Source organism: Cydia amplana, chromosome 18, assembly GCF_948474715.1.
Source record: "Cydia amplana chromosome 18, ilCydAmpl1.1, whole genome shotgun sequence".
NCBI lineage: Eukaryota > Metazoa > Arthropoda > Insecta > Lepidoptera > Tortricidae > Cydia > Cydia amplana.
Window position 1 is genome coordinate 7,257,024 of NC_086086.1, and position 24,653 is coordinate 7,281,676.

Genomic DNA, 24,653 nt, shown 5'->3' on the forward strand with positions numbered 1-24,653 from the left:
CAAAACTGCCGGATATGCTTAAAGCATATTACGAAAACCTACCTTTTCTATTTCTTCCTGTGGCACACAGTATGCTAATATGTATAATGAATCGCTTAATGATATAGACATTTTTGTTAATAGTTTGTCCGTTTTCAAGAACAAAGTTCGGCATATTTTGTTTACTAGTATGTAATTGAAAAATTGTTTCAAGTAAATATTTTGCATTGTTTTCTTACTTTATTTGCGTGTTGTACTCACAACTATACCTACTGGTAATTTATAATTAAGTAACCTATTTACTTTTCATTGTAATAGTCAACTTAGTAACGTATGAAACTTTAGGCCTATTTTTAGTAATTTTTGTAAGACTTATTTGTAAAAGGCTGTTTGTTTTCTACATAAAAAAAAAGAAAAGAAAATTGGCCCATTGATATTTTATTTATTGCTGCGTCTTACGTAGGCGAACTACTCGCGAACGTGATTAAAATTACCCCAATATTTGATAATATTGGGGTAATTTTTACCTATATGGTATCCCCGGGTTTGTGACGTCATCTATGTCTATCCCTTACGGGGGCACGCGGTAGGCCACATCTATAGAAATACTACCATCTATGATAAAAATAGTCAACAATGTTACATAGAAAACACATTAAATTATTATCATGTATTATAAATTATTACCATATCTTTGACTATTTTTTTCCAGGACTGTACTAGTTTACGTCCCGTTGTACCACTGAGCGCTTTGAATTTGAGCGGTTAAAATAAGGGGTAAAGATCGGTTTTCCTAGGATAGCGGTGCCGTCATATAGCGGCCGTCTCCATACAAATACTACGACATCCATATTTAGCCGTATTATTTAGTATCGAGACGACCGCTATATGACGGCACCGCTATCTAGGAAAACCGATCTTTATCCGGTCGCCGGGGCACTTTCTGCAGAGAGGGATAGAGAAAGGTATATAGGTTATTTCCCTCTCGCTTTTAGCAGCAAGATAGTCGAAAGTGTCCGACGAAATGATAGATTTTATAAGCCTTAAACTTACATACATTATATAGTACTTATGCAAACAAAGTCTAAAGGTCGCCATATGCGTACCCTGATTATTAAGGCCCCAGTACAGTGGTCAAGGATGGTCCATGGCAATGGCAATGGTATACATTGGCGGACGACTGGCCATCAGTTATCTATCGTGGTGCACAATCGGGAAGTTGTCGGTTTTTTTGCCACTTCAAAGGAATCGTGGCCTGCGGTGTTCGCACAGTCGCCCATGGCAGTGGCTTGGCATGGCCCATCGTTACCCTGTGTACTGGGGCCTTTACTGTTCCGTCAAGGCCGACGTAACGGGATAAATTATTACTTATTGAAATACAACATTGACACATTGCTTTCGGTATGTAAACTTAATTTTTGACCATAAGCACATCTTTCGCCATACCTATTAACTTAAGGCACACGACGGGTCAGCGAAACTAGCAACGCGCTATATCTAAAGGATAATTAATTATATATAGGCATCTAGGCCTCTAGGTGCCCCCTATTGTCTGCTAGCTGAGTGACGGTGAAAGGTGAAAGGTATGCGTTATTATTCTCTTATCAGAAACATGGCAAAAGGTTTCCTTCAAAAAAGTACATGTACTTAATAACTTCTAAAAACTAAATAAAATATACATAATAAAAACTTTAGGGCGATTGGCGACGCCTAAGCCCAACATACAAATTTTTCACACAACTCACAATCATTCCTAACAAATACATTAACATTAATATAACCTGTGGTCGGCAACCTTTTAGCAGCCAAGGGCCACATAGTAGTTAACTAAGCTGACGCGGGCCGCACTTTGTTAATATTTATGACCTTATCAGACATTGTCGTTTGTCAATATTACATACAAAATAGCCAGGGAGGCTCGCGGGCCGCAAGTGACAGGTTCACGGGCCGCAGGTTGCCGACCGCTGATATAAACTAACAAATGTAAACTATTCTTAACATACAAACCAGCCAAGAACATGTTGGGCCATACTCAGTGTAGGGTTCCGTAGTCGCTGGGTACTATATGTAATTAAATACACTATTTAATTTAATCTAAGCTCCGATAACGGTATCTTGTTGACTACAGAACCCTAAAAAGAATAAGTTATAAAACTAGGTACCTAATTGGATTACTATGTACAGAAATAGATAATGATATGAGCTTAAAATTATTCTAGCACCTCTATCACCGTATCACCTAAGCTGTCCTTCAGTGAAATAAGTAATCTGAGATCTTAGTCACAGCACACATTAACAGAAATTATCGTAAAAAACATAATATAACTCTTGAACTTTTATAATTATGACTAACGTATAGTATCTTACTTAAACAACATCGTAATGATAACACAAAATAAATAAATCTCTGGACAAAGAACATTAAATTAACAGTAATTATAACTAGAAACATAATTAAAATAAGAACAGTATAAAGACAAAGTGCAATGGCAAGTGTCAAATGGCACCGTAGACTACGAGATTGACTACTGGCCGCGTAGCCAACATGCCAATCGCTTACGAAACGCAACTGTCACTGTCACACTAATATGGAAGAGTGATAGAGAAACACAGTGTTTCGTTGTCGAAGCGATAGCGATTGTAACCTTGGCTAGGCCGGCTGAGCTGTGACAACTATACTTGGTCAACCAGATCTTGACAGTAGAAAAAGGCGGCAAATTTGAAATATGTAGGCGCGAAGGGATATCGTCCCATAGAAAATTTGAATTTCGCGCCTTTTTTTACTGACAAGATTTGGTTGACCAGCTATATTATTTTAGTTGCAAACAATGGGCGAGGACGGTTCTCAAGCGATCCAGCTTATTATATTACTAATTTCAAAGTACGGGTAATACATAGATAACTATGAGTAAACGAAGTACGTAGGTACTCTTATACCTACTGCTTCGCTTGAGTAATACACTCCGTATAAAGCCCTGTATTCAAGTCATGCATGGGCGGGAGGCGAGAAATAAAACAACATTGTTTTAGAGCGTTTTCCAAAAAAAGTGTACATTTCATTCATGTCTTCAAAATATTGACTTCTTGGGCTCATTTTACTCAGAATCATTTGTACATTCACGCCTCATACATAAAAAAATGTGTCCAAAAATTTCCTTTCCTGATCGTCACATTCTTGTATGAAATTTTTTTTTATTTGTATGAACGTGACGCACTGGAAAAAAAATTTTTCATACAAAATTTTGGGACACATTTTTTCATGTATGAGGCGAGAATGTACAAATGATTCTGAGTAAAATAAGCCCAAGAAGTCAATATTTTGAAGACATGAATGAAATGTACACTTTTTTTGGAAAACGCTCTTTTCCGCTCTTGCAAGTCTGTGAATACAGAGCTTAAGGGGTCACTGCATCGCATAGTCGGCCTCTACGCTGGTAAGCGCACGGCGTAGCGACGCCGGCAACTCGGGTACCTGATAAATCGGATCCGATAGCGGCGGCAGCGGCAGCGCGTCACCGGACTTCTCATAACTACTGTACGATAAATACAGCTGCGACACGTGCTTTATCTCGTCCTCTGTCATCGACACCTGTCTCAGCAAACTCCTGAAATCCACCGGCGATTCGCACTTGGAGCGGTCGTAAACTTTCTTCTCGTAATGCTCTTTGGTCTGAATGGGTTCGACGAATTCGTACTTCTTTTGTTTGCTGTGGCGTGGCCGCTCTTCGCCGCTGTCAGAGAGGACTACCAGCAAGCTGCCGGGGTGTGTTAACGCGCCTGTTCTGGCGATGACCTCGCCTCCAGCCCTCATCAGACACTGTCGGAGCTGCTCGGACGGGTTCCCGAAGTCGTAGTAGATACACCGGGACTCCGAGCTGCTCGGTGCGCTGTTATCTATCAGTAGACTATATTTAAGCCGTATCCTCTTCGGCTTGGCGCTGTATTTCAGGTACACGTGGATAGGAATTTCGATAGACGCGCAGCCAGACTCTTGAATCTCATATGGCGGCTCTTGGAGAACTGCAAATACGAAAAGTAGCGATGTAATTTAATATAAATAGTAATTATCTCACGTTATACCTACAGAAAACAATACTGTAGGCATCCGGCTGCGAGTAAAGCCGTGCTTAATGTGTATGATAAAGGTGATAGGACATTATGGGCCGTTAAACATGTTTATATCATTAAAGATTACTCAGACGGTTGCTTCTTTGCATAAGCATTACACATACAAATATAATGTTGATGTTTATTTAAAGGAACGGAAAAATTATTAGTTTTCGGTGTTCCCGGTACCTATATAAAAAGTGTTCATAAAAAGCTATCTCAACAGTAATCCGTCTCTATTTGTTTCTGTCACGTGACGGCGCATTTTAAACATACCAATTGGGCACGCTGCAATTTATTTGGATAGCTTTTTCTATAGAGCACTATCTTAAAATGTAAATATATACAGCTAGTTTAGATTATCAGCACAGTAATTGGATTAAACATTCAATTCAACTATAATTTTTTGATGGCAAAATTTTGTAATACCTGACAAGGATGTTTTTATTATGACAAGTGTTTATTGTAGCTTGTTTTTCTACGCTGGTTTTGTAAATATAAATAATTAAGAAGCGCAATTATACGAGAACTCCCCATGTCTTATTCTTTACCCGTCCGAGGTATAAGTTACATTTTGATGCCGTGACCAAGACCATTAGCCTTATGGCTTCAATATTACTCTCTTTATGGCTCCTCTACAGCTACACGATGGCCCAGCGCTAGACCAGCGCGATGGTTGAGAGCACGCACTATGGAATGGGTCAATGGGTCACTTGTAGATGCGTACGCGCCATCGCTGGCCCACTCCCTTTGATGTGTGGCCGAAAAACCGACATTGCGGCCATCCCATCGCCATCCCGCCGCACCATAAGCCATTCGACACCACTACCCTCTCTACACGCTGGCCCATCTTAGTGGGCCAGTATTATGGGGCATCGTGTAGAGGAGCCATTGGATTAGGTTAAACGCACTCCGTGGGCGGGTGCTGGTAGAAGACTAATATACACGAGGTTGCTGATGACCTATCCTCAGCTAGGCTCACGACATTCATCCATAGAATCCTTCCGAGGACCACCTTGTGTACGAAGTTGGTAATGGCGGCTCCGGCCACGCCGCGGACCCATATCCGCCAGTCGGCTACCTTTATCCTGGATCAGGACCAGGGATGTTGCGAACATCCGCATCCGCGTCCGCAACCGCGGAACTTCCGCATTATTTTCAACATCCGCATCCGCATAAAATCGAGGCGGAGCTTATGCGGATACGGATGTCGAAAAAGTCGGTACAGGAACAACTTAGCGGCGGCGTAAGTGCTAGGTAATTTCGTCATTACACTCATTACCTATAACAAAATCGTCTAGATCCAGAAAAGTCGGCCAAGTTACTGTTTATTAAATATAACGCACCTATATTCTTGCACAAATACTAAACGTTTCGTTTTATTTTTAATAAAAAAATACTAAAAATGTAATATTTGACGTTTTCTATGTACCTAATCTTGACATCCGCATCCGCGGATGTGAGCCTTTAAATATCCGCATCCGCGTCCGCGGATGTCAAGAAATCTGCATCCGCAACATCCCTGATCAGGACACTCACCTCTCTTAGGATAGACGAACTCCGTGGCCGGATGCAAGTGGAAGACCACCTTGTGCACGAAGTTGCTGATGTCAGCGCCGGCCACGCCGCGGACCCACACCCGCCAGTCGGCGCGGCCGGATGACGAGTGCCGCGGCTCGCACGCGTGACCCACCTCCAACCAGATGCGTATGCACATCTGTAATGAGAAAAAGGGTTTATTTTAATATTCGATTTTTTATTTTGGCAAGTAGGCCTTTTAGTAGTAATAGCTTGTAGACTAAAATAGTACCTACAGCTACACAACATAAGATTATAGAGAAAAAACGAAACTAGTGGCTCTGTGAGCTGTAGACCTCACAAGCTCCCATGGCGTCGCCATAAAAAAAATTAAAAACCGGCCAAGTGCGAGTCGGACTCGCCCATGAAGGGTTCCGTATTTAGGCGATTTATGACGTATTAAAAAAAACCTACTTACTAGATCTCGTTCAAACCAATTTTCGGTGGAAGTTTACATGGTAATGTACATCATATATTTTTTTTAGTTTTATCATTCTCTTATTTTAGAAGTTACAGGGGGGGGGACACACATTTTACCACTTTGGAAGTGTCTCTCGCGCAAACTATTCAGTTTAGAAAAAAATGATATTAGAAACCTCAATATCATTTTTGAAGACCTATCCATAGATACCCCACACGTATGGGTTTGATGAAAAAAAATTTTTGAGTTTCAGTTCGAAGTATGGGGAACCCCAAAAATTTATGTTTTTTTTTCTATTTTTGTATGAAAATCTTAATGCGGTTCACAGAATACATCTACTTACCAAGTTTCAACAGTATAGTTCTTATAGTTTCGGAGAAAAGTGGCTGTGACATACGGACGGACAGACAGACGGACAGGCAGACAGACATGACGAATCTATAAGGGTTCCGTTTTTTGCCATTTGGCTACGGAACCCTAAAAACCGGCCAAGTGCGAGACGGACTCGCGCACGAAGGGTGCCGTACCATTACGCAAAAAAACGACAAAAAAATCACGTTTGTTGTATGGGAGCCCCACTTTAATATTTATTTTATTCTGTTTTTAGTATATTTGTTGTTATAGCAGGAACAGAAAAACATAATCTGTGAAAATTTCAACTGTCTATCAATCACGGTTCATGAGATACAGTGGTGACAGACAGACAGACGGACAGCGGAGTCTTCCCGATTTTACCCTTTGGGTACGGAACCCTAAAAACAACCGTACTACCTGCTTATTTTATATTTGGGAACTTTATTTTGTCGTAGGTTTAATAAAAATATATAATTATGTTTTATGTAATTAAAAGAGCGGCTCTATTCTACCCCACGTCACTTGCCGTTGCATAATGTTTGAACAGTTTACATGTGCAGGTACTAAAGGAAAATACCGCTTTTACTGGATATTAGTTTATGTTAAACAGCGAATGAGTAGATAGGTATAATAATAATGATTTTAAAGCAAGCATCGAAAATAATTGAGATATTTTTTTATGATATAGGAGGCAAACGAGCTGACGGACCTGATGGTAAGCGATTACCGCCGCCCATGGACACCCAACACGAGAAGGGTTGTAAGTGCGTTGCCGGATACCAGATCAATTCAATGATGAAAAGAGTAGGCACGGATTCATGCCCGTCTGTGCGTATTTCACGCCCATTTGGTTCGAAAACTACGCTACATTTTAATGAAATTTAGAGCATAGGTGAACCTATTTTGTAGCTACTAGGTAAGGTACCTACTTAGTTTAGGAGTTGTCTTTTAGCTCCTTGTAATAGTTGTAATTCGGGTGATCTGGGGCCCGTTTCTCAAAAGTTTGTAACTTGTAATACAAGCGGATGTCACTTTTTGACAGCTTTTGTTAGAAAGGGACTTCCACTTGTATTACAAGTTACAAGCTTTAGAGAAACGGGCCCCTGTAGTTCACTTTATCTAATTCTCGTTACGAGTTAAATTACGATGGAATCTTGAAAGGCCAAGGCCAAAGCATTCTTAGTGTGTTTAGGTACGGAGGTCGCTAAGTACTTCCTTGATTTGAGACAATGCACAACCTTTCGCGACTCACGGGGTTTCGCAAATTTGCAAATAAGTAATTGGCGACACACACGGCTTAGTACGAATTATAGGTAACTTAAAGGCGTTTATATTACATAAAGTAGTTTGCTAGCAGTTATTTTACTACCCATATCTAACCTACCTATTTGATTGTTGCTTTTATTACGAGTATATACCTGTATTTTATTTAAATTTATTTTCAGGCAAAAAAAACACTATGTCCGCCAGAGTGATTTTTTGCACAGAACAGAAACCTAAAAATGTAGGTGGGTACACTAGGTACTTACTATGTTATCCCGGAACTCACTGATCAGAGAACAAATCTGGACACATCGCAATAAATACATGCTTTGAATACATGTACATGCAGTTTTACGACATAATGTATATTTGTTTTTTATTTATGGTTTTTTTACAATCAGCCAAGCTATTTCAGCCAGTTAACTTTACATAATTTTAAAATAGTTTTCATAGGTACGTACCTACCTACCTACCATAGTTGTTTGTTGGTCTTCAAATCGCTTACGAAACTAGGTTAGTTATTGGCATATTGTGGCAAACCGTTTGATTGTAATTTAATATTTTATTGTTTCAGTGATGAATGAGTTTGCTCGATCAGCAACGAGCGTCATATTCCAGAAATACAGCCAGCATCAAAAGTAGCGGATCAAACAACGCTTCATAACTACCTACCATAAAAGTTATATATTATACAGGATGTTTCCTGTAATAGGAGCAATAAATTAAAAAAGCGGCCAAGTGCGAGTCGGACTCGCCCATGAAGGGTTCCGTATTTAGGCGATTTATGACGTATAAAAAAAAAACTACTTACTAGATCTCGTTCAAACCAATTTTCGGTGGAAGTTTACATGGTAATGTACATCATATATTTTTTTTAGTTTTATCATTCTCTTATTTTAGAAGTTACAGGGGGGGGGGGGGGACACACATTTTACCACTTTGGAAGTGTCTCTCGCGCAAACTATTCAGTTTAGAAAAAAATGATATTAGAACCCTCAATATCATTTTTGAAGACCTATCCATAGATACCCCACACGTATGGGTTTGATGAAAAAAAAATTTGTGAGTTTCAGTTCGAAGTATGGGGAACCCCAAAAATGTATTGTTTTTTTTTTTTATTTTTGTGTGAAAATCTTAATGCGGTTCACAGAATACATCTACTTACCAAGTTTCAACAGTATAGTTCTTGTAGTTTCGGAGAAAAGTGGCTGTGACATACGGACGGACAGACAGACGGACAGACAGACAGACAGACAGACATGACGAATTTATAAGGGTTCCGTTTTTTGCCATTTGGCTACGGAACCCTAACAAAAAAGGAGTAGGAGGGGTAGGTAAAACTTTTAAAAATAACTTATGTTTTGATTTTCATTACACTTTAAAGTTTAAGACGCAATGTAATTATTGCAATTTTTGGTATGTTTAAAGCCTGACAAGCAACGTCAAACACACTGATGTCAGCGTACATGGAAGGCAATATTTATTTTGTATGAAAAACAGGAAGTCTAAAGGATTCATATTTTTTAAAAGTTTAATCAATACTTTTATAGTTTGAGGAGTATAATCTATGTTTTAATTATTTGCTCGTGTTACAGGCAACACCCGATATATACACAAATTACCCTCTAGTTGTAGGCGTTGTAGCATGTATCTTCTATCATAGCATGTATCTATCTTTAACCTTAAAAAAAAAGAAAAACCGACTTTAATCTTGGATAAAATATAATATAGGTAGGTACATAATATAATATTGGTTCCCTTTTATATACTTAGCAACTGAAGTCGTTGCCAAGCGTATGGACAAACTCGATAATTACTAATGAATAAAAAAAAGATTATTACAGTACATATGCCTACTTTTCCACACTAGTGCGTAAAATAGCACTTTTCGTGCGATGTCGAAATTTTAAAGTGCCATATGTACTGTAAAACGTTGTTCGATACACGTGCGAATAGGTAATTCGCAACTCGTGTCGATTAAAAACCAGATGTAATATTTATAAGTATATGTAAGGGCTGTAGTTTAATGTTTATATTATTTTTATTATGTGTTTTGTGTTACTAACATAGCTGTAAGTATTTATATTATTTTATTAAGTGTTTTGTGTTACTAACATAGCTGTGTAAGTTTTGTGTAGTAGGTATGTAATACTTATGGACAAAAGTCTGAAATAAAGAATTTTATTATTATTATTAAAAACACTCACTTCGGTCCTGTTTTAATTTATCGCCACTCGTTTCGAATTTCCTCTTTTTCGCACTTGTATCGAAAATAACTATTACAGTACATATGGTGTTACTTTCCTGCGGGAAATAAAGCGTAAATAAGTTTTCGTTGCTATGTCAAATATTTAAAGGGGCATATGTACTGTAAAACGTTGTACGATACGCGTGCGAATAGGTAATTCGCAACTCGTGTCGATTTAAAACACTCCCTTCTGTCGTGTTTTAATTTATCGCCACTCGTTTCGAGTTTCCTCTTTTCCGCACTTGTATCGTAAATAACTATTCCATATTTGAAAATCTCCTTCGTTTTTTGAAGTCGGTTAAAAATAAATAAGCAACAAAGTTCTTAAGACTGATTGGGCGTTTATCTTTCATGCTTCACGTCAAAAAATAACATAATTGCGGACTAATACGCGTTTTAAGCGAAATCCACATTAATTTTAACTTAAAGTGTGTATTTATTTTACATACCTACCTATCACCTCTATTGCACATGCAAATTATAGGTACTTTTACTCACTTTTAGATCACTTTCCATGTTGTATAACACCCACAGGCACAGAATAAATAATAGTACTAGGTACAGAAGACTCACTCTCTAACAAAACGCTTCTGTTACGATCAGCACAGATATGGCCGCTAGGTGGCGACAGCGCCACGCGCGGCTATGGCTTTCCCCAAAATTGGGGTCGAACGGATGTACTTTTAGCTACCTGTAGCAAAGCGACGAAATCGCGGAGTCAGACACGCCTGCCACAGGTCACTCGATACTGATGTTACTGACGTGTCCTTCAAAACTAAACCTATTCAAATATCATTTTAATAATGACTGTTATTATTATTACAGAGCCAAGCAAACAACGATACTAAAGCCCTTGCTACACGGTCGCCAACAAGCCTTCTAACCGTCTGTCCTTGGTCTGACCTTGGTCAGTTTTGGTCAAATTTTGTTGGAAACAACTGTCTACACGGTCCGTCCAGACCAAGGCCACGCGGTCTGAGGGGCTTGTCGGCGACCGTGTAGCAAGGGCTTTACTCGTAGCTACCTAGGCAATTTCATGCCAATGAAAAATTATTTACGATCTGTAGGTATGTATGATAAATTAATATTTCCAGTTTTTAATGCACCGCGAGTTCGATAAAGGTAATGGTTTGTTTGTAATAAACATAAATAAAAATTACTGTGATGTTTACTAGGTTTTAAGAAACAAGACGTTTAAGATTTATAATAGCCGCGTTTTCTAAAATAAATATCGAAAACCTGATTCTTTCAAATCTGGACATTCTTGGGCTCATTCTACTCAGAATCGACAGCATTCTCCATCCTTCCATTAAAAATGATGTCCCAAAATGTCCATTCCATTACGTCACGTTTTATTATGAGAAAATTTTTCACTTGTATGGACGTGACGTAGTGGAATGTACATTTTTCATACAAATTTTTGGGACAAGTTTTTTTATCATCAGGATTGAATATGCTAGTGATTCTGAGTTGAAAGAACCCAACACCACCAGAACACCAGGATCTGTGAGAATCGGGTTTTCAATATTTATTTTAGAAAACGCCCAAATACAATAATAATAAAGAAATGAAAGAGAAAGAAATACCGTACATTCACCCGCCCTTTGCTATCTCTATCGCACGCTCGTGCTAAGCTTTTTAGGGCCACTTGCATCATCCCACTAACCCGGGGTTAAACCGTTAACCCAGTGTCAATTAAATTGTACTGGTAACCATGGTAACTCCAGGTTTCACGGGTTAACCCCGGGTTCGTTGGAATGGTGCAAGTGGCGCTTAGTATCGATATACATACCTATACAGGGTGGCCCCGAATAATCGGACCGATTCAGGTTGGACATATTATTTTGTAATTTATTCACCAAATAAAACAGTTTTGAGACTAGTTAATGATAAAAAAATAAGTAATAATATCTTTAAAATTAAACGTCACGTCGTTCCATAGTATGTACCTAAATTATGTTGGTATTTTTTAACGTCAACTTTTCCCTATGTTAACTTGTTAAGTTATATTTTAAGATTTGTCACGCCCTAGCAGGGTCCATGCTGTACTTTAATTATAATATGTAAGCACTAAGCACCTTGTAATACCATGGTTGGCATTCAATAAATGAAATGAAATGAAACTAGAAGACAACGGGACGGGATCATCGATTAAAATTAGCATGATTGTTCGTGAACCATGTATATTATTTTGTAGCGTTTATTTTGCAGCAACTATTGTTACGGCAGCTTTAAGAAGATAAGAAGAACACTCAAAGAAAGTCTCAACATCCCAAAGGATTGACCGTTGTACTCACACTTTAAGATTGAAAATTGAGATGAATAGTGTTGAGTCGCTCACTCGTGAGGCACCTCATTTGTACCACTCATTTTGTTAATTTGTTGCAGTACTTCGTACCGCAAAAATGTCTTACTTCACTCCTCTATTCATTTTACTCATTTACTATTTATTATTATTTATTTATTTTAGTAAATACTCGCGCGCATCACAAACACCTCTTGCCACACAAATCATCCGTTCAAATTCACTCGCGAGTCTCGCGACCCTCAAAACTCATACACTCCTCACAACTCGCAACAGAGTCCCTGTATCGCGCGAGGCGCTAGGTGCTCGCCTGCTCGCCGACACTCAAAACTCAAATGTCTCAAATGAAGAAACGAGTAATGATCCACACTGTCAACTGCCGAACTACAAACCTTATGGCAACGACAAAAGGTCCACCGAGAAATGCGTTGAGTTTGTACCACTCACCGCCTCTCTGTGACATGAACCCCTCAAAAATCCTTTCAGAATGAAACAATGAATTAGAAATACCCAAAGAGGGAGTGAGACCGACACGTGACGTACTTCAATATCGCTTCGCGTCACCACCGAAAATACGTTAAGCGTTAACAATTACAACACATTAAAGACAACAAGCGTAAGCGCTGCAAGCTTTCATACATCTTAAAAAAAGCGGCCAAGTGCGAGTCGGACTCGCCCATGAAGGGTTCCGTATTTAGGCGATTTATGACGTATAAAAAAAAACTACTTACTAGATCTCGCTCAAACCAATTTTCGGTGGAAGTTTACATGGTAATCTACATCATATATTTTTTTTAGTTTTATCATTCTCTTATTTTAGAAGTTACAGGGGGGGGGACACACATTTTACCACTTTGGAAGTGTCTCTCGCGCAAACTATTCAGTTTAGAAAAAAATGATATTAGAAACCTCAATATCATTTTTGAAGACCTATCCATAGATACCCCACACGTATGGGTTTGATAAAAAAAAATTTTTTGAGTTTCAGTTCGAAGTATGGGGAACCCCAAAAATTTTTTGTTTTTTTTCTATTTTTGTGTGAAAATCTTAATGCGGTTCACAGAATACATCTACTTACCAAGTTTGAAGAGTATAGTTCTTATAGTTTCGGAGAAAAGTGGCTGTGACATACGGACGGACAGACGGACAGACGGACAGACGGACAGACAGACAGACATGACGAATCTATAAGGGTTCCGTTTTTTGCCATTTGGCTACGGAACCCTAAAAATTGTCGCTGTTGGAATTAATGGAATAGTTGACGCTGAAAATATGCTAGTACCTCACCTCATTTGAAGTAAGACATTGTAACACCTCATTTTAGAAAATGAGGTACTCATACAAACTCATTTTAAATTGATGTCCTACCCATCACTAAGATGAACAACCAATAAACATTATATTACTATAACTCAACTATAACTATACCTAATACTTACTGGTACAAGTACTGGCTGTTATTTCATATGTTTACTGCCTATTGCATAGGCGAGCAATCGCCTCAGAAGGACCAGCATATGTATATTACGGTGAGGCTGAGGACACTGTTTACATTTACCCACCTAAAATTCTTGTACATTCGTCATCGAAAAAATAAACACCTTTTTCAAAAATCGAACTTGTCAGTCGATATTTAGGCCAGGCCCTTATTATTCGAGCTACCTCACTAGGTAGCTCGAATAATAAGGGCCTGTGTTGTAATAACTACAAGAGCCGTAACGTAACATCATATTACCATTAGACGACCACTGCACTGCTGGACATGCCTAGATTACCTAGGGTCCCTTCGATGATCGCCAGTCCCTACAATAAGTCCCTTGCCGCTCTCATCCGGCGGACTCATGTATTGCGGCAGATTTTTGCGAGGCCCTCGTCTCTTCGTCATCTGTTCCACAAGCGGACTGTCCGCTGTCCCACCTGCCTCTAATAGCAAATTCAGGGTAATATGGGTAGTAAAATCGGGACGATGGCACCGATTCAACATGTTCTTCAGGAGCCTTACCATGATGTCTTATTGCGATTCTGCTACATACGTCGCATAACTCCGTCCCTCAGCAGTTCAGTTTAGGTCCTAAACAGAATCGCTATAAGACATCATGGTAAGGCCCCAGAGTGGTCCAGACTGTTGTATGTACAGTGAGCTGCGAAATTGCATGGCGAAATATGAATGAGGTCATTGATTAAGTCGCCATGCCCTTTTGTGGCTGATGGTACAATGTATAGATAGACGATAGATATATAATATGGCATAAAGACCAGCCTTCTCTACGGATTCTAATGGCGTTATTCATGAATGTGCTACAAGCCTCAATTAGCTATTAATGCTGGGGTCAGGGGCTCTAAATTATCAGTAAGTTCGGGAACGTCAACAATACGAAAAGCCCGTTATACGGCTATGCACTCTGCAAGCAATAAATATTTGTATATTCATTCCTGGCATCTGCACAAGTCCAATAAGAGTAATAGGTATGAAATGATAATAGATATGTAAGTGCTATAATGCCCTTCAATCACGGAAGGTCAACGTGCTATGTGCGATACTTATCATCAATCGTCATGCTATTGAGAACTGAGTTCAAATAAACACGTTTTAATGACATGTCACGTGGTCGTTCAATTTTCTTGTGCACCCTGCGTTGGAAATTCAAGTACCACCCTGTTTTTTAGTGTTCCGTACAAAACTTTGTTCCGGAACACTTTCTAACACATACACACCCAAGCACTAAGTACTGAAAAGAATAGGTTGAAACTTGTCAAACATACCGTTTGAATTTGCGACTGTCGACAACGTCGAAATTCAAACTGTCGAGAGAAGATAAAAATAATACACTCTTTTTGTTTGGGCAGTCGTGTAAAAAGGTAGCGCAATGTATGAATGGCCTCGCGTGCGTTCAGGTCTTAGCGTAATTACTCTACCCATGAACCTCGTATTTTAACTGGACCAGGTATGAGGGGTGGGAGGAAATGACCGAACGGGATAGTCTTATGTATCTTTCAGTAGGAGTAGCAGCGAAAGCGCTATTATTGTTTGTCCTTGTCACAGTCTCACTTTTTTTTTATTCCCCACCAAAAATTAGTATGGATTATGGTGGGCAACAAATAAATTCGACCAATTATACTGTCGCATTGCGTATGTTTTGTCCCTCACCTCACGGAGGCACGCGCATACCACTTCTATCATTGACGTATAATATCTAAGGACGGGCTAATGGGGCTAGGGTTGCCAACTATTTTTTGATAGTATTTTCCAGAATAAGGCATCAAAAATATAGTACATTTCAAAAAAATATGGTACTTTTAGATAAAATACTAAACATAAGTGTAACATACGTTTAATCGGAAATATAGTATTATAGCGTACTGTATATTTTTCCAAAAGTATATAGTACAGAGAGCCAAAATATAGTACAATACGATATAATATAGTACAACCGTACTATATTATATCGCCAACCGGCAACCCTAAATGGGGCACTAATCATCGTACTAGTTCAGCGGTGCTACCCACGAATTCCAGCCAATCGTGCAGTCTAACGTGACTAGTTGCGACCAGCGATTTTACACCGCTGTACTGGCCCCTCTCATGCCTCATTATTATTGCCCGTAAAGCCAGTCCCTAGATATCTATGTCAATGACTTCTATAGGATCCTACCTTCTATGACTCTACCTATTTGATCATCTTCCTCGCGTTATCCCGGCATTTTGCCACGGCTCATGGGAGCCTGGGGTCCGCTGGACAACTAACTCTAAGAATTGGCGTAGGCACTAGTTTTTACGAAAGCGATTACCATCTGACCTTCCAACCCAGAGGGGAAACTAGGCCTTATTGGAATTAGTCCGGTTTCCTCACGATGTTTTCCTTCACCGAAAAGCGACTGATAACGTAAATATCAAATGATATTTCGAAGGTACATAAGTTCCGAAAAACTCATTGTTTGAAACTTTGAACACTTTGAACCCGCCACCTCCGGATTGAGTCACACGTTCTTGTTCTTACCGCTAGGCCACCAGCGCTTGTAGGGCAGGTAGTATCGTTTGTGACCACTGTAACTTTTGTTGCCATGCCGTAAGTTAATATTAAAATAAATTTATTTATTATAGTTATGCCATTACAAACACAATTCGTTATACCATATAATACCAATAACTGCTTACGTATTTCAGAGTTTTATAATGAAGTATTTATTCATGCCGTACCCTGTTGTTATTTGTAATTATATGCATAGAAATCGTCGTGTGAAGGCAGCTAGGTGTCACATGTTCGTGCAGCTAACACGTGCTGACCATAAAGATAGCGAATCACACAATCAATTTCATACCAGCAATGCATTCAACAGCAACAGCTCGACCGCAGTCGGAAATTAAAATCAGCAAATTTTACTGTACAACATTTATGTACAGGCAATGTCACAATCCACCCTGTATGGTTTATAACTAGCAAAAAGCAGAGCTTTGTAAGGGCTCGCGGAGTTTTTCTACCTAAACGTACCGGATCGCGACTTTGATCCAATCCGAGGCTTGTTTCATGTTCGATCGAGTGGGTACGTAATAAGTCCGTTAAGAACGCAGCTTTATAAGTGAGAGCAAGAAAGAAATATACTAACCGGACCCCGGTTGCTGTCCGGTACGCTTGTCTGTCACAGCTTTTACTTTGTCCATTAAAAACGTGTCCAGACGACAAAATCAAATTGCCAATATCATCCACACGTAATATACAATTTCATAAGCTCTCATTACATCCTACACGGTCGTCCAGTACTTGTTGTAAGGAAGCCAACTGGCTTTCCTACATAACGTTGGGTCAGCGAGCCAGTGTCCTTGAATTTAATTTTTGCGTCCACACCACACAATAACACACACACAGTTCCACTAGGTACAGCTAGGGTTCAGCATCAGCTCTATCTTGGGTACTGCTCTTCTAAGTGCTCATCAAGACGTGTCAGATGACCAAAACAGCGTGTACCTACGTTGCACCAAACCTGAGTTCCAATAAGCACAGCCAGGGTTCAGCATCAGCTTTATCTTGGGTACTACTCTCCTAAGTGCTCATCGAGACGAGTCGGATGGCCAAAACAGCGTGTGCTATGTTGCATCAAACCTGAGTTCCACTAGGTACAGCCAAGGTTCAGCATCAGCTCTATCTTGGGTATTGCTCTTCCGAGTGCTCATAAAGACGTGTCGATTGACTAAGACAGCGTGTCCCTGTGTTGCACCAAACCTGAGTTCCACTAGGTACAGCCAAGGTTCAGCATCAGCTCTATCTTGGGCTTGGGTACTACTTTCCTAAGTACTCAAGACGAGTTGCATGACCAAAACAGCGTGTGCTGTGGTATAAAACCCGAGCTCCACTCAATGACCTTTATGTAGACGTGTGACGTTCATAGTTGACAAAACTAAAATTTGATCCAACGATTTTGACAACTTGACAGAGGTTGGCGTCACCCATACGACTAACTAAATATAGGTTTCGTAACCTATATTTAATGGCTCACGATCGTGCGCTTGGTACCATATCTACCTCATTTTACTTACATCTATGGCTCCACTAGGTACTGTCAGGGTTCAGCATCAGCTATCTTGGGTACTTAACTGGTCTACCCAGTGATCACATGACGAGTCGGAAGTCCAAAACAGCGTATGTCTATATATGTTGCAGTTACATACAAGTTGTAGTCGTGTATCGGCCCTATGTCACTGAAGTTTGTACTAATATATGATCTAAACTTTATTTATAATTTTAGCAGTTCCAAGCAATAGTAACACTAAAGGCGCCATTCATTAATTACGTAAGACAATTTTTGCCAGTTTTTGACCCCCTCCCTCCCCTATGTAAGAAATAATAAGAATAAGCGGACCCCCCCCTCCCGCCCCTATATTACCATATATTACATAAGAATCTAAAGGAAAAAATGAGTAAGAACTATGAAAACCCCCTCCCTCCCCCAAGTAAGAAAAAAATGAAAAAATAAGATATGTTTGACCCTCCTTCACCTCAAAATCGCCTTACGTAATAAATAAATGGCACCAAAACTGTTTCTCGAACTGAAAATACCCGATTTAAGTTTGCTAACACAACATGACTGATCAGTTCATGAGCGTCACAAAACATACGAGTGAATTGACCTCCGCAGTGAATAATATATGTCGTAGTCAGATCGTATAATCCGCCGTATTACATTACGGCTAGCCGTTTTCAAAAACAGGGGCGTTTTGAAATGCGGCGGTTCGATGAGTAGCCGGTTTGTCATTGCGATACGTTCTTCAATAAGGCGGCCTACGTTTAGCTGCATCGTACTACTATTTAGATTGTAGAGTGACCAGTTCTTTCGGTCACCTACGTAACCGGAGTTTGACAATATTTGCAATTTAATTTATTTTTACCATGGTCCCACCGAACTACATGTGTTTCTTTTCCAAAACATTTCGTAAATAGACGGAGCCCCGCTTTGCGGGGCTCCTATTTCTGGGCGGTTTCCCCTTCGGGCATCTGAAGCTACCTAACGAACCTAACCTACTTACCTACCTACGCTTTTTCCCCAAAGTGTAATGTTTTCACGGACGTCTCACTAAATCAATAGGTAGGTAGGTTAGGTTCGTTAGGTAGCTTCAGATGCCCGAAGGGCAAACCGCTCAGAAATAGGAGCCCCGCTTCGCGGGGCTCCGTCTAGTTAAGTTGCGGAGGAAATGTTTTTTTAAAAGAAACAGTCCGACGAACTCCAGATTTGATGGACACCCCAGCGTTTTTCATAGTTTGTTGTTGTTATGTCAGGCAGCGCCACGAGTGCTACAAATGGGAACTAAAAACTGTCAAAGCGGCGGCTAATGACTCGCTGTAATACATTACGGCTAGCTATGTTGAAGAACGTATGGCGCCGAATACATTCCGGCATTTTCGGCGGATTCTCATTCAGCCGCATTCAATCCGGCTAATCGTTAAACCGCCGCATTTCAAAACGCCCTTGTTTTTGAAAACGGCTAGCCGTAATGTAATACTGCGTCAAATATACAGCAAGATTGATTATTCTAGTAGGTATTCACAGAAACTTAATTGCTAAATTGGGAATCAAACCAAGCGAAGCGAGGTGGGTCTGAATCCAAAATGTTAACCCACTTTTGTATTCATCGTTGTTAATGGCGTAAGTGCCATCGACATTATTGAAATTGAAAACACCACATAGATATCGTTGTTTGAGTACCCACAACACAAACCTTCTTGAGCTTTTCTGGGGCTTAGTCAATTTGTATAAGAATGTCGAATATTTATTTGTTTATTTACTACCTAACGCCATCTGTTAGAGAAATAAATAATTAAAATTAGCACGAATGTTAATTCATTATTTTGCCAACAGATGGCGCTAGTAGTAATACAAAGTGTTATTTCATTATTTTATTTTTTTAGGTTTATAAAATGATATTTTTATGTTTGATAACACATCTAGACATGAATTTAAATTACTATGTTAAATCTCAAACCTAACAGTGCAGTAGTTTTTCCGTAAAGTGTACCACAAGAATGCATAGTTTGTCGAATAGTGATAGGGCTCGCTTCGCTCGCCCTAGTGTGTGTACAGTTGAGCCCATTTACGTGAATACCAGTTTGAATTATTAAAAACGTGGTTGTGACATACGGACGGACAGACAGACAGACATGACGAATCCATAAGGGTTCCGTTTTTTGCCATTTGACTACGGAACCCTAAAAATTACCTTGGCTATTACCGTCTGCTTCCAAGTAGCCGGAAACTAGTCTAAGTAATTTTCCTTTGTTTCGTGATTTTTGCAAAATCCTGTTCGGTCACGTTACAGGTTCAAAATTCGTGGAATGAGATAAGCCTAGAATCGGACGTGCTTCCCCGTGCTAGGGTTGCTAGATTTCTTACTAATCTAGCTATTGTGTTACAATAACATTGCCTACTAACTTGTTAGGTATGCTCTTGTATCTACTTTGAGGAAATGATCCGATAATGAGGAAATGAACAATAGAAAAGCCATCCTGAGGGATCGGTTTGGTAACCTCCCAAAAATGACTTGCGCGGTGACTAGAATTTTGACTGGACACTGCAAGTTGAACAAACACATGTTCCAAATAGGGAAAAAACAAGATGCGACATGCAGGTTCTGCCAGAACTCAGAGGAGACTGCTATGCACATTCTCTGTTCCTGATGTGGATGTGGACCACTAATGTCCAAAAGAAGTACCTACCTAGGGCGACACATACTGGAACCCTATGAGGTACAGAGCATTACGGCCCAAAAAATCTGGAATTTCCAGCGGGCTCAGCACGGTTCCATATTTATCGACTATCACTATGCCCGTCACTTTCGCACTTACATACTTGTTAGAACGTGACAGGCATGGTGATAAACGATAAAAATGCGACCGTGCTACTAGGGCTGATGGATTCAATGGGCATTATAGTAGTTAACTTTAAAGGGCCGTCACAATAGATCACAGCTTGGTCGAAGTGGCCCACAAGTCCCACAACACCCCCAATAATAATAATAATAGTACACATATATTATTTCTACACTTGACTGTACCTGTACCTACTCTATGGTTAGTACATATATGGGGGTTTTCGGGGGCGAAAAATCGGTAAATCGGTATAGCTCTGGGAAAACGCGCATTTTTGAGTTTTTATATGTTTTCCAAGTTCCTAGCAAAGCCCAGTCCCCCAGATATTACATACACATATGTGTAGGTACACTGTACAGTCACCTGCAATAATAAGTATGTTACTCTTCGAAGGCCGCAAAAATATATGACACGCTCTTATGGCCTTCGTTGTGTAACATATTATTGCAGGTGACTGTACAAGGCAAGGGGGTGGATAACATTTGGCCTTATACCTAGCTTGATCCGTTGAACCCTTCAGTGGGTGAAAATCCGGTGTTGATAGTTTTTAGGGTTCCGTACCCAAAGGGTAAAAACGGGACCCTATTACTAAGACTCCGCTGTCCGTCCGTCCGTCTGTCACCAGGCTGTATCTCACGAACCGTGATAGCTAGACAGTTGAAATTTTCACAGATGATGTATTTCTGTTGCCGCTATAACAACAAATACTAAAAACAGAATAAAATAAAGATTTAAGTGGGGGCTCCCATACAACAAACGTGATTTTTGACCGAAGTTAAGCAACGTCGGGCGGGGTCAGTACTTGGATGGGTGACCGTTTTTTTGCTTGTTTTGCTCTATTTTTTGTTGATGGTGCGGAACCCTCCGTGCGCGAGTCCGACTCGCACTTGGTCGGTTTTTACTTTATTTCTAGGTATTCTTGTTATATCATTTGCTTTTCCTCATACTACCGCTTTCCTGGTTGCATCCTCAAGGAAGCCGGATTCCGCTTTCGCAACCTAATCCCCAGGCACTAGTTTTTACGATATAGTGTCTCCCATCCCATCTAAAGTTTCAACCCACAGGAAAAACTATATTAGACCTTGTTGGGATTAGGTAGGTTTCCTCAATGGTTTCCTTCACCGAAAAGCATCTGGTAAACACCAAGCCCATCAAAAACATTACATGTAAAAAGGTGCAAGTCTCGCAACGCTTTTACTACAAAAAAATTTTGAGATGTAATGTGAAACCAAGTCTTTTTATCAGAATTTAAATGTGCCAGGGGGTGTTAAAACCGTATCAATAAGATATCTTTAATTTGTAATACGTATAATGACTTGGCCATCGCACGGCTGCATAATGAAAAAAGGATCATCGTCACCTATTAAAAATAATTCTAATTGAACATAACGCTATTAGCGCTAATTGCAGTTTGAGCATTACACATATTCACGAGTACGGTACGAGTAAAGCATTATGTGCGATTGCCAAGTCATTATATGTATTACAAATTAAAGATATCTTATTGATACGGTTTTAACACCCCCTGGCACTGATTTAAATAACCGACTTGGTTTCACATTACATCTCAAAACTTTTTTGTAGTAAAAGCGTTGCGAGACTTGCACCTTTTTACATGTAATGTTTTTGATGGGATCTCATCTCTTTTTGTAGGCAGTCCTTCTTTTCGGGTACTCATACCCATACTATGTATACACATATCATAACTAAACATATCTTCATTCATACTCACCTCGTACACCGTAGTGTACCTTTACTTTACCTACTATTTGTAGGAACTGCAACAGTAACTTTGTAATATCATATATTTATATGGGATTACAAACTTACTTATGCAGTTCTTAGATCTTTAAAACTGACTGATATTGCAATATTTTTAGGTTTTCCCGTTATGTGGCCATTAAACCCTAACTCTGTAGTTCTCTCTGAGTTTATGGGAAGTACTAGTTCTACTCTGATGATCATGAGTGAGTGAGTGAGTGTCATAAATGTGAAACTTTGCTTTCGCTTAACTTTGGAACTAAATGACCTACAGACTTGAAATTTTGAATTTTAAGTATGTGATTATAGTAAGTATTGGATGACGAAAATTTCTGCATTCTGGTCTTATACAGAGGTTCTCAAATAGGGGCCTGAAAATGCGGCGAAATGGTTCCAGTAAAGGATGGTACGGCAGTGTTTGCTTCGCGCTCGACTTGGCGGGGGCACTGCCGTGCCCCCAGATCAAATCATATCTCGTATACCTACATAATAAGTTCCAAGAAACTTATTGATTAGAGCTCTTTTGAACCCACGACCTCAGGTTTGAAAGACATACGCTTTACCGCTAGGCTAATAGGCCGAGGCAGGTAGGCACATAAACGAATTGGGTATGATATTTTTGACCCTTGGTTGGTTCCATAGTAACTAGGGTTGCCAGATCGAAAGGCGCTATTATCGGGAAAAAATATAAAATTTTCGGGATTTTGGGACTTAAGTCGGGAAAAAAAAACCATCGCTCCCTCACCGCACTATCTCTCGCCATGCACGCCCCGCGCGCTCGCTCGACGACAGTTCAGAACTTGAAATCATTCCTTTATAACGCGAACCTGTTTTTCGGGACAATTTGCACTTGGTCGGGAATCGGGAACACATGCTAAAAATCGGGAGAATCCCGCCAAATCCCGACCATCTGGCAACCCTAATAGTAACCGTTTGAAATTGGAGGTCAAGTGGCCTTACTCATTGATAAACCAGCATCTTGACCTGCGATCCAAATAGTTACGTACCTATTACGATTTAACAATCCAAGAGTCAGTTCAGTTACTAAGTTATGTTATAATGTATAATATTAATATGATATGCCGTAGATGCTACATTAAAAAGTCGGTACCTATATTGGTACTGGTTCATACATGGGATGGGGAATACCTACCTATTTGTCATTAGTCATGTTGTCAAAGCAATCATAGTAGGATTTTTAGTTTCTTAGTGTCCTTGGTCCATGAATAATTGAATATGCTTGCGAAATCGACCATTAAACATTATAACTACCTACGTCGACATAATCCGTAATTTCCATTTATTTGATAAGAATGATAAGGAAAATGTACCTACAAACACATGTTGATGTTCATGTTCACGTGCGGAAAGCCGGTATAAATACCTACTCGTCATGTAGCAACAGTGAAAAACTAGATTACTAATCGTCAGCATAAGTAACATTCTCAGTCACGGACCGCGTACGCGAGCCGGTATTGTCGCCGAAGTTTGCTTTGGCATAAATACTCATACTCACCGACTTGTCATGTTGACGACCTTCAGTCATTTTCTAGAATATGGTAAAACCGCCGTTGTCCCTGCGGCGATGGTTGCCTGCAAGCCACCGTCATGCTCGTGGCTTCACTGGTCACTACACGGCCTTCATCAGCTCATGGATCGGAGCGGGTCAGAGCGACTAGCGACGGCGACGAACGAGAACGCGCCTTCGAGTTGTGTTTATCACTGAATCATTGAATGACCGCGCGGGGCGGGGCGCGAGGGGGTGACGTCACATGCGCCGACGCATGACAAGATTGACAAGTGTGACGCAGACGTGCTCCCTCCAAAACTTGACGTTTCACGTTCCGTTACGCGCAACTTTTATATTCTTTTGACTTATCGTTTATTAAATAAATAAATTAACAGGTAAATGTACATTAATAAAGAAATAAACTAATTTAACTAAATTAAGACTAAAAACGAATACTAAATACAATTAAAATAAATCCCCTTTTTGACTTTGTATTAATTAGGTACTTAATTAATATTTCTTTTTAATTTAAATATCCAATTCGAAATGATATGATAATTTGCCTGTTTGATAATGCTTAGGAGCTGTCTTTTCTCTTCTGTTGTTGAAAAAGAAGGAGGTCACTAAAGTACGGCGCCATCACTCGAAAATATTGCACCATAGGTACCTTTGGCCTAGTCTCGAGTAGATGGCGACACTTTTTGATATTTTAACACATTTAACACTGTATCAGTGAAATCTTCGATCAACACGGGCTTCCGACAGGTCGG

At 39.8% G+C, this 24,653-nt stretch overlaps 1 protein-coding gene across 1 annotated transcript; it reads right to left on the bottom strand.

Moving 5' to 3' along the window:
- Window positions 1–3,348: 3,348 nt before the first annotated feature.
- LOC134656408 (protein ENL-like) lies at window positions 3,349–24,147 on the bottom strand. The gene is made up of 3 exons (XM_063511935.1): window positions 23,890–24,147; window positions 5,626–5,803; window positions 3,349–3,999 (listed from the first exon to the last, which is right to left on the bottom strand). Exons 1-3 carry the CDS (start codon window positions 23,917–23,919, stop codon window positions 3,383–3,385), a joined length of 825 nt encoding a protein of 274 aa, XP_063368005.1. The 5' UTR covers window positions 23,920–24,147; the 3' UTR covers window positions 3,349–3,382.
- Between the last annotated feature and the right edge of the window lie 506 nt (window positions 24,148–24,653).